The sequence below is a fragment of the Cajanus cajan genome, chromosome 3, assembly GCF_000230855.2.
Source record: "Cajanus cajan strain Asha chromosome 3, NIPB_CcT2T_4, whole genome shotgun sequence".
In the NCBI taxonomy this organism is placed as follows: Eukaryota; Viridiplantae; Streptophyta; class Magnoliopsida; order Fabales; family Fabaceae; genus Cajanus; species Cajanus cajan.
In genome coordinates, this window is record NC_138519.1 from 4,127,610 (window position 1) to 4,139,581 (window position 11,972).

The 11,972-nt window shown below is 26.4% G+C and overlaps 1 protein-coding gene across 2 annotated transcripts; it reads right to left on the reverse strand.

The window, feature by feature from the left end:
- Positions 1-249: 249 nt before the first annotated feature.
- Positions 250-9,344, reverse strand: LOC109793960 (short-chain dehydrogenase/reductase 1). 2 transcript variants are annotated; one of them, XM_020353434.3, is made up of 6 exons: positions 9,139-9,329; positions 7,663-7,724; positions 7,222-7,468; positions 5,198-5,272; positions 1,635-1,811; positions 250-852 (listed from the first exon to the last, which is right to left on the reverse strand). In XM_020353434.3, exons 2-6 carry the CDS (start codon positions 7,680-7,682, stop codon positions 472-474), a joined length of 900 nt encoding a protein of 299 aa, XP_020209023.1. In that variant the 5' UTR covers positions 7,683-7,724; positions 9,139-9,329; the 3' UTR covers positions 250-471. The 2 variants fall into 2 exon arrangements, with proteins under 2 accessions (XP_020209023.1, XP_020209024.1); XM_020353435.3 differs by lacking the exon at positions 5,198-5,272 and having other exon boundaries at positions 9,139-9,344.
- Positions 9,345-11,972: the final 2,628 nt, after the last annotated feature.

The window sequence follows — 11,972 nt, forward strand, 5'->3', positions numbered from 1 at the left end:
TTAAACTTACCTGTGAATTATAAGAGATATTCGTCGAACTCCAAAAAAAAAATAAAAATCATGAGGCTCAATCAGTAAAAATGTATATTTGGTGTTGGAGAAGGGAATTAAATTTGTTAATTCCTAATACAATTTATTACTTGGACAAACAACCTCCTTGCAATAAAATTTGCTAACTGAACATCCCTTTATAGTGAAATTAACCAACATGATTATTAGTTATTTAAATTCTGTAATCTTGAAAATTAATTCAACACAAAACGATTATATTTCCATAGATTAACTCTTGCAGTAAACCTAGCTGTAGAGAAATTAACCCAAGACATCGTCAATGACATACAACATGATAATGATATAATGTAAATACAACATGATATAATGTGCTTAAAATAGGCTGAATAGAAAAGGTGTAACATGGAATCATAAATTGACAAGCAATTTGTCCTGAAACCATAAAGATTGGATTACAAATCAAAAGGAAGCGACATCACTCTGGCTGTAGAAAAGGCCAGATGGACTACCATTGGGAAGCAATGCTAGCCTCACAGGACTAGCTGCACCTTCTTCAGCCGTTAAGAAGCCAGTATTAGCAGTTAATTGTGTCTTGACATAACCAGGGCAAACGCTATTGATGCAAAATGAGGGATATTTCTTAGCAAGGATTCTAGTATAGGCATTCATAGCAGCTTTAGAGACAATGTAGGCACTCGGGTACCTAGGCCAACCTTTACTTTCAAATGAACCTTCTTGGAAATCTCTAAGAAACTCCTTCAATATTTCATCCACTTTCTCTTCACTAAGATTATCAACATCACTGAAGACTCCTCTAGCCCATGATCCTTTTGTGAAACTCTGAAATTTACATGATCAAGCAATAAGACCTTATGCAAATTATAGGAGATGAGAGACAATTATAAACGAATGAGATATAAATTATATGGAAATTTTGAACGTGGATCGAAGCCTCAGCCCTCAGCATCATATGGAACGCTAATTCGAATTGTGTTAAGGTGAATCCCAGGGTATCACTAGCCAAGAGGTAATGAATAATGCGTTGAGTTACTAAGATTTATTTAAGAAATGATTTTTTTAATAAATATTTTTTCATACATATAAATATGGGAATCAAACCTTGAATTACATATTAAAAGAATAAAATTATTTGTGAATTATGTCACACTATATTTGTCTAATTAGAGCTTTTATTAACAATATACTATTGTCAATTTATTGAGGAGATCCATTTGTAACCTGCTGGCTTATTTCCTATTATTATAAATGAAATTTGTTTTCATCTTTTAGTATATTATTATGTCTATTTTCAACTTGTAAGGGAAACACAAAAAATAAATTTATATGCATCTATATCCTTACAAACTATAAGACCCTTAGTAAGAGATGAAGAAAGATGTATGTATTTTTGTTTAAACTCTATATTACATAACATATGGATTGGCTATTTATCAACTATTTAGAAAAGATGAATATAGATTTAGCTAGTATTAAGTAATAGCAAGAACTCCCGTTAACTACCTAAACACCAGAATTTCAAGCTTAATCTTTCTTTACCCATTTTCAGATAGATTTTATGCAAAAACGTTAATAAACTATTGACAAAAGAAGTAATGGTCTACCTCTAACTGCCCCATGAAGGATGATACATTCACAATTCTTGGTGAATCAGATAACTGGAGGAGGGGCATAAGGGATTCTATAGTAATTTTGGCTCCATAATAATTTATTTGCAAGCATTCTTTAGCTAACTCATATGTTTGAGTAATTCCCTTTCTCCCATCATCTTCTGATATTGCCTGCAAAGTATTGACAACTCAATCACATAAGTTTTTCAAACCCCTAACATTATCTCCTGCCCTAAAATATAGCAATCACAACCTTCCAGATTTCTCATATAATATGTCATTGACATTGCAATGATGAGCCAATTCCAAAATTATCAACAATTATAAGAAAAACATGATAATTTAGGTTGACATATAAAATATTGTTGAAATAAATGCTTTGATACAGTATTGTATTTGGGTTGGGGCTAATTCAACTAAAAAACTAGTAAACGAGATGAGGATTTTTCAAGCCTTTATAAGCTCTACTTCAACATATTTATTATTGATTTGTTGTGATCTCAACCTACACTTTTTTAGAAAAACCTAATTAGTACATTACAAGGGAAAATAGTCATTATAAGAGTTCACAATATGCTATTCCCATAACCCAAAAAGGAATTGAAAAGGAAAAGAGAAGGGATATCCAAACACCTCCAATCACTATCATGAAAACTTCCACTCTTCTCTTGTATTTTTCCATCATTAGAATTTCAAATGGTCTTAGAAAATTATGTAATCAATTATACATCAATTACCTTATAATCGATCAATGATTGGGTTGTTACTATATTTTTTTTATTGGTAATCATCAAATTACAATTTTTATTCAATTTAGATAATTATTAAATATATCTTATATTTCAAAATTTTATTTTTATCACAAAACACTTAATTAAGAGATAATTTTATTTTTAAGATGTAATTGTTTAATATTAGATATTTTTAATATATTTTCTTTGTTGAGATGTGATAGAATTAATGTAACTTGAAAGCTACAAGTCTTAAAAGAAATCATTGATTCAAGATTAATTGGACATGCTCTGAGCGTAAGTCAAAGTTTCTCAAAGTGCTCAACAACTCGCTTTGAGTGAGACAAGTCAGAGACTACACATGAGATATGAAGCTAACTTATTTAAGATAGTGGAGTGCTCACTTTGAACAAGCTAAAATTCGCTCAAAGTGACCAGAATTTCGCTTTGAATGAGGCAAGTCAAAGATCCCCTAGAAGAGGATGCTAGCTTGCTTAATTGAGTGGAGTACCTACTTTGACCGAGCCAAAATTCTCTTAGAACAATCACAATAGGTGCTCTAAGCAAGTTGAGTCAAAGATCACCTCTAAAAGAATCAAACAAGCTTGCTTAAGTGAACCACATGGGCGCTTTGAGCGAGGATAACAAATAGAAGACCATTTAAAATAATATAAATTAGAATTTTTAAGAAGTTTTTGTAACTTATTTTTTACGAACAAAATTTTAGAGAAATTATAGTGTTCTTGTAAGATCATTCATGTAATCACGTATTGCTTAAAGATCCTTCTTTTTCTGTGTAATCCTTAGCCATGAGCGACTAAGTGTCCAATGCTGGAGATTGATGTTGTTACCTATTAGAAAAATATTTCAAATTTTTAAAATCAAATCTCTAAGATACTATTTAGATTTTAAAAGATATGGATTCTCTTAAGATATTATTTAAATATTGAAATATATTATGTTTATTTTAGAGATTGATTTCCTCTTTTAAGATTAAGATGTTATGTTAATAAATAAAGACTCTTGAGATGTGAATAATTACCCGACCTATAAAGAAGATCACCATCTTAAATGAGAGAAGGAGTCATATGGAAGAGGGTTTACCAAGTTTCGTCATAAAACTTGTGTTGAAAGTTTCCAAGTTGCATCTAGAACAATTGTGAGGGAGGGGTTTCCAAGTTTCACCCATAAAATTTATAAGAAAAGATTTTTAAATTTCACTCACAAAACTTAAATGGAAGATTTTCAAAAATATATATGTAATACATTTTGAAATAACGAACATTCTTATATACGTGGACATAAAGGGTTAAGCCATGTTAAACAAATTATGTGATATTTTTTTAATGTATGACGTTTTTGTATGTACTCTCACTATTGTTGCACGTAAAAGAAAAAGAATGCTTTTTGTTCCCAACAGTGATATTAGAACTCATGGTTCATGCATGTAGTCTATTAACCTATCACTTGAGTATTGAAGATTGATATAAAGCAATTTCAATACTTCTAGAATAGAGAAGTGAAGTACTGTAAAACAAAAATATGATTAAAGATGATTGTAATGAACATAAAAGATAACAAAAAGATGAAGTTTGAAAATTTTAATTGAGGATGGAGTTGTTGGGAAAACAATTCAAATTTTCAAATTTAGATCTCTAAGATATTATTTTGATTTTAAAATATATTGATTCTTTTAAGATATTATTTAGAATTAAAATATATTTTAATTTATTTTGCATATTTCTTTCCTTTTTTAAAGTTAGGATGTTAGGTTAATGAATAAAAGTTCTTAAGATGAGAAGAATTACCCAACCTACTTATAGAGAGGATCATCGCCTTAAATGAGAGAGATGATCATATAAAGGAGGCTTTATCAAGTTTTGTCATAAAATTTGTGTTGAAGGTTTTCAAGTTGTGTTCAGAAAACTTGTGAGGAAAATTTACCAAGTTTTGCTATAAGCCTTCTCAATCATTTTTTATATCCCTAACTTTAACAAAAAAATTATCAAGAAAATTAGATTTTCCCTAAACAATTTAGAATTTCTCACCTAAAGAACTAAGATTTTAAATATAATTGTAAGTTATTGAATTAACTGTATAATTTTTAATATTGAATAAAAATTGGGGATGATTTACCTAGGGAAGATTAGTGAAATCAAATTTTGTCTATATATTCTTATTAATTAAATTCAAATTCTTCATTACTATGTTATATTCTTTTTATGTTTATCATTCTATAAATTTTTATATTTCACATTGAAAAATTCTTAATTTTTGATAATTCATCTCTTTAGTATTAAATTTAATTAAACAATTATAATATAAATACTTGTAAATTCAATAACTTAAATTTTTGTCCAATTTATTACCTATAATAATTGATATACTTGTCAAGTTCGGACCTACCATAGAATTAGTTTCTGTATTTTTGGCCATTAAATCATTGTTTATATAAAATGTCTATATATAAGTGGTTACTTAGTTATAGTGGGATAGTTAATTTGGTTTGTAATTTAGCCCTTAAATCAATTTCTAGAATTAGAGATGAATGATTTAACTATTTAAATTTTATTTGGATACAAATTAAAAATATTTTTAAAAGCTTCTCTATTGAAAATAAAACATATTTTTAAATAGAGAATCTCTTAAAAATCCTTCTAAGTTTGTATATAAATACATTTACTGCATTTAGTTTCCAAATTGGCGCCTTATTTTATCTATTGAGACCAGAAATTCGGTCTCTAAAATCAATGTCTATTTTATACAATGCAACATTCCAAATTTATTATCCAGATTACAGAACACGCCTACTGCCTACATACTTACCCCACGATTCATGATAATTGCTTTGATTAAATCAGCATCTTCAGTTACCATTCCACCGATCCCTGCATTATTAATCTGCATTGTACATTTTTTCTTAAATGAAATATGCAAACCTCAAAATTAAATGAGAGGTCTTGAGATTCCCTTCAAAGCAATTAAGAAAATTTATCATAGCTCAATAACTAGATATGAAAGAATTCTTTCAAATCCATAAAATAGATATTGAAGCCTACTTAATACCAAATGTTAACATATATATAATATAGGAAGTAAGAGCATAATCTGATACTCCATGAAAACAGTTTGCACAAAATATAAAGTTTGCTTATTATGTATTTAGTTTTATAAATTTGGTGTATGTATTCTTTTTCTTTTAAATTTAAAATTTGTATTTTTAATTCTTAAAAATATTAAAAACTTTTATTTTAGTCTTTCAAATTTTAAATTTATTTTTTTAATTTATGTAATTTCAAAAAAAAATATTACTTTAGTCCCTAATACCAAATTGATAGATAGTGACTAGTTGAGAGAGATTAAAATATTATTTTTTTGTATTTGAGACTAAAACATAAGTTTTAAATTTGAATAATTAAAATAATATTCTTTTAAAAAATTATAGAGATTAAAAATATATTTAATTCTGTTAAAAAAAATATCTAATGCATATAAACATGTAGCCAAAACTAAAATTCTAACAATGAAAAACAACAGTAGCAAGATGATCACACACCAACATGCAATGCAAACTAAGAAAAGGGTAAAAATAAATATAAATCATACAAAATAGATATGTCAATTTCTAAATCGATCCAACTCAATAAAAATAGAAAAAGTCAATCAAAAATCCGAAAAGCGAATATACTAAAAACTAAAAGAATCAACAATTTTTATTGAATTGGATCAAATTTTGGATTTGATTTTGAAAATCGATTCAATCTAATTCAGACCCAAAAGACAATATATATATATATATATATATATATATATATATATATATATATATATATATATGATACATTCATATTTACATCTTAATTTCTTATTTAATTGAAAAATTTGTTAGTATTATAATAAACGTATATAATTATCAATTTATGTAGATTTATATTAATAGCATATATTTGAGAAATGAGAAGCTATACTATTATATATATGATGACTTATAGACGAGATATTTAACATTTTTTTTTAATTATTTATACTTATTAATAAAAGTGATATATCTATGTATATATTTTATTCACTGTTTTGTTGTTTAACTTTCAAAGCATTCTTTTTGTCCCACAATTTTTTTATTTAATTTTTATTCTCTTTTTTCTTCATAAATTTATTTTTAAAAATTCTCCTACCCCCTGAGTAACTGCTAAAAAATTATTCACACGAAAGGGTAAAGTATCTTTTTTATACTTAGTTGTCTTTTAAACAAATCATCATTAATCTTTTACTATCTCCACTTGGCATATGTCTCTTTTTAATTTCATTTTTAAATAAATATTAAGAAGTACGAAGTACTTCTTCTCAATTAATATTTATTATATGACTTACTATTCATTTAATAATTGAAAAGTAAATATAAGAAAAAACTAAAATTAAAATAAAAAACTGGTCAAATCCAAATCGCTTAGATTAGATTCGATTAAAAATTAGATCGAATATAAATTTTAAATCAAATTAATTGAACATTAACGATGAATTAATAAAAAATATTAAAAAATTTATATAATTATGTTATTGATAGTCAACAAAAATTAAAGAATTAGGTGAAGTCGTTTATGAAATCTCCTCACCTAACCAAATTTTTTTCATATAGAAGACTGATCTAATCATGTAGGTGAATACCCTTAATATAAATAAAATATACATTTTTTAGTTCATCATGTTAATGAGTGTCTCATTTTTATTTTATCTTTTATCTTTTTAATTGAAGCTCAAACATACAGTTACAGAATTGCTGTGAGAAACTTCCATTTAGAAGGAATGAAACATAAAAAGAGAGAAGTGTGAAAGTTGCATATATATGTTACCAGAATATCAAGTTTTCCAAATTTAGATTTGATGAAATGAGCAAGAGAAGCTGCACTTGTAGCATCAGCCACATCCAGTTGATGAAAGAGAACAAGGTGAGAAAGACCAGAGGCTTGGAGTGTCTGCAGTGCTTGGAGACCCCTTTCCTCATTTCTTGCTGTCAGAACCACCTTGATTCCAGCTGAAGCTAATTGCCTAACTATCTCCAATCCAATTCCTTTATTTGCACCTGTCACAACTGCATACCTGACAAATTCAAAGCTTATAAGGATTCAGAAATTTTAATTATTTGAATTCAACAATAGAATTGGGAATTGATAGTTGTAAACAAATAAAAAGAAAAAAAAAGGAAAAAGTTTAATTATTGCAATGCAAACCTGTTATGGTTGTCATTTATACTAAATATATGAATAACCCAAATCTCAGTAGTAAAGTGCTACCTTTCTGTAGCTTCTCCCATCTTCAGTTTCAACTTTCAAGCCAGCTATTGCAAATATGCTGTCTGTGGTAGTCAATGTCATATTTTTAATAGTAAAATATGAATAAGACAAATATTAATAATTACAATGTCAAATCTCCATTCTTTCAATATTAAATATGAATAAGTCACATGTTTGTCTTACATTTAAATATATTATTTTTTATTATCAAATTTACAATAACAAAAACCAAAATTTGAAATTACAATTTTATATATAAAAATTAAAATAGATATTTATGTTATAATTAGGGTTGCAAATGAGTCAAGTTGAGGATAAGTTTAATTTAATAATATTTGACTTGGTTAACAGTTTGACTCAAGTTTAATATAAATTTATTTTTTCTTAATTTAAACTTAATTCGTTTCAAACTTATTAATAATTTAATTTAGTTCTTTTGTTCGAATCACTTGAATCAAAATTCAATTTATAATGTTATACATTTTAAAATTTTAATTTAATAATAAATTTTAAATAAAATAATTGTTTATTTTTAAAAAAATATAATATAATTTCTCCTATTAATTTTGTAATGTTACGAGACATAACATAATTATAATCAAAGTTTTTATAAATAAAATTTATTTTACCTTATATAAAATAATAAAAAATTCCGGAAGTAAAATGTTTATTTTTTTTTGTTATTATTAACATATAACTTAATTTTAAAAATTCTTTCACATTTTAATAACTTGAAATCATATAAAACGTTAATTAATTTTATAAATTATATATTGAATCAATTTGTGAATCAAACGACATAAATTATATAAAATTAAACTCAAATTTGACTAGTTAATTAATTCAAACTATTTTCGAGTTACTTAAGTTACAATAATTATCATGTATTCGGAATTAGTTAACGTGAATTTTTCCCCCTAGTTTGATCATTGTACTGTAGCTTTCAGAATTAGTTCACGTGAATCTTCTTTTTTCCTAAATTGGTCATTGTACTGTAGCTTTCGATTACTCACAATTATTATAGTACTAGTGATTCCTTTTAAAAGTAATTTTTAATCTTAATAAATAAAAAAATATATTTAAAACAAATAAAAGATCAAAACAGAAGAATATGGTCTTGTCCTTCCGCGAAAGGCAGCTTGCAACTTGCTAGATAGTTGCTCCTTTGCAGTTGTAATTATCCGTGTGATGGTGGTCCAATCTTGAAACATTAAGGTACATTAAACTATATAATCTTTGTTGAAAGAAATCCAAAAGTATTTTAAATTTTGTTGTTGGAACTGAGTTCGATTATCAGTTATTTGTAATTGTTGTAATTTACTTGTTTTCTTAAAACATACATAATAACACCTATAACTATGAGGCGAGTGCATTGCAAAATAAAAGTGGAGGGAGAGAGATAAAGAGAAGCATTAAAAATGAAAAAAGTTCTGAAACAAAATTTAAGCATATATGCATGATAAGGAAGAACCATACCTCCAAGAACTTCACCCTTTTCTCTTATCTTTTCACAACTCCTCTCCACGACTCCACCCTTTCCTAGAGCAGCTTTCTTTTCTTTCAAAACACAACGGCCAAGGGTGTTTATAGTGTGTTTGTATAAACGTTGGTGTAAACGTGAACGTATGTTCAACTAAAAAGACACCTCACACTTGCTTCTAATTTGGAATTGTCCGTTTGAGAATTGTCCATTTGCTTTGCAAAAGAAAATTCAAACATACACCAAGTCTTTTGTGGTGCATGGAAAAGATAAACGGTCCAATTCTTTCATTACTAGAGACCATCATGAATACACATATGTATATTTTAATGCACTTTTTTGTTTGTTATCTACTAAAATTTATAATAAAAATAATAATAAAATTATGTGTTGTGGTCACTAAATAAGAAATAAGAAATTTTTAAAAAAAATTATAAAATTGTGTTATGGTAACTAAATAAGAAATATGAAATTTGTAAAAATAAATTATAAAATTATGTGTAATGCTGAAAGAAAAATAAGAAATAAGACTAAAAAAATAATTTATAATAAATTTTAATTAAATGTGAAAAACAATTGTGTTTGAGATGAAACTATTACATGATCCAAAATCATTATGATCCTAATTTCATTCATTATTGTCAACATGTTTACTAAAAAATAAAAGAAAAGAAAGAAAAAATATAAGAAAAAGGGAAATCATTTTAAGTTTTATGGGTTATGACAACCATTTCATTTTACTTTCTGGATTGTGACACCCATTGCATTTCAATTTTGTCCAAATATAAAAAATGTAATAGAAAATATAAAATATTAAAAGAAAAAAAGATAAAAATTTGAAAATAAAATCACCTCAATAAAAAAATTTATTTTATTTACTTTTATTTCTTTTAAATATATTTCTTTTTTCATAGAGGAAATTTAAGGAAGTAACATTTTCTTGTGTTTATTGGATTGTCCTAAATTCATTTTATATTAAAACATTTAGAAGAGAGGTAGGACAGAAAAAGACAAAAAGGCCGAACTGGAAAAAAAAATCAACTAGTTCGGCTTCTTTCACTGTAGCTGTAGCGTGCAAGCAACCTCAGGCACAATAGTCATTATCCTTTGGACACTCATGCATTGCACAATATTAATGAGACACGCAACACACATAAAATACCTACGTTTTGCTAATTTATTCATAATACCTACGTTTTCAACATTAACAAATTAATTAGCTAGGTAACATAAAATCTTGTGTAATTAATTAAATATCTTCTAAGATATAAAGGGTATTACGTTATCAACTATAGCTATTTTTAGATCGCTTTTGTGTTTGATTATTACAGAAATCTTATCAAATAAAATGCTCTCCTTTCTAATTGATTATTGTAAATGATATGCCAAAAATATTAAATATATAACTTCTAAAATATATGAGTGATAATTATTTTAATTTTTTTATTTGATTATTGTGACAAGTTAAGGTCTAAAGTGATAACCATTTTAAAATGTTCTTATTTTGTTATGCAAACAACTTTTTAAATAACAAAATAAATAAATAAATAATATTAACTCATGAATATTTTTTTACCTAAAAATTAGGTAAGTCTAATTTTTTCATTATACTTTGAGGATACATAAAGAATAAGGATTCATTCTGTCGACTCAAAAGATAAAAAAAAATCTAATAATTTTTTTTCTTAAAATAATAAAAATCATTGAATATAAAATTTTTAAAAGTAAATAATATACAATATAAAACCTAAATAATCTAGTTTTCTTTCGAGAGATAAAATAAATAATTTTAAAAATAATATTAATGTTACACATTTAATTAAATAAAAAAAAACTATTTTTAATGTGCGTTGTATAATGCTAATATTTTGATTTTCTTTAGATATAAATGACTTCTAAACACAAAATTTAATTTTAAAGACCTTCATTTTCTTTAATTGGTTTTTCTAATATTTTCTTAAAAATAAATATTAATAACGATTTTATTTTATTTTAATTTTCATCCTCTAGTTATAATCGTGATACAACAAATATACATTTTAATTAAATAAAATTTAAATAATTCATTTATTTAATTATCTACGCATTGTATGGTTGTATATCTAGTTGCATATAGTTGGTGTTCGAAGGAAACTTAATTCCTTTTCCCTCATTTTATATGACTTTTTTATTTTAATTATTTTCTATTTATTTGAATCCTTTATTATGTTCCCAGAACTTGGATGTGATAAAAATCTGCAGAGATACACTTGCACCTCCAAGAGAACCAGAACCACTTTACTTTCTAATGAACCTTCTTGGAAGTCTTTGAGAAACTTGTTCAATACTTCATCCACTTTCTCTTCAGTAGGGTTATCAGCATCACTAAGGACTCCTCTGGCCCATGATCCTTTTGGTAAACTCTGAATTTGACATGAATAAGCATCAAGACCTCATGCAAATTAAAAGGAGATGAGGGACAATGTAAACCAAAGATATCTATTATGTGAAAATTTTGAATATAGGCATAGAAAGAAACTGAAAATTTTGCTTCGAAATCATATAAAATGCATCATATGTAAGTTCTCATTTGTGTGGAGATCCATTTCTTGTAACCAAATGATAGCAAAACTAGGAGAAGTGAATGGAGGTTCTTCTCCACGGTTTTGCTTAGACAGGATCTTCTTCAATGGAGACTTGATTCTTCAACTCAAGAACACTTGCAAACTAGAGGAATCACGGATGAAATCAACCTAGAACTAGGAGGGAAGCATCCGAGTTCAAGCATCAAGGGAGAGCACACTTCAAAGAGAAGGAATTTAGGTGAATTCCTAAGGATTTTTGAAGATGA

Excerpts from the sequence above, each read along its gene's own strand:
- LOC109793960 (XM_020353434.3), bottom strand. The coding sequence starts at position 7,682 with ATGGGAGAAGCTACAGAAAG. Across the intron at positions 7,469-7,662 it reads ATGGGAGAAGCTACAGAAAG|GTATGCAGTTGTGACAGGTG; the intron begins GTAGCACTTTAC and ends TGAATTTGTCAG. Across the intron at positions 1,812-5,197 it reads CAATTATCATGAATCGTGGG|GCAATATCAGAAGATGATGG; the intron begins GTAAGTATGTAG and ends AATACTTTGCAG.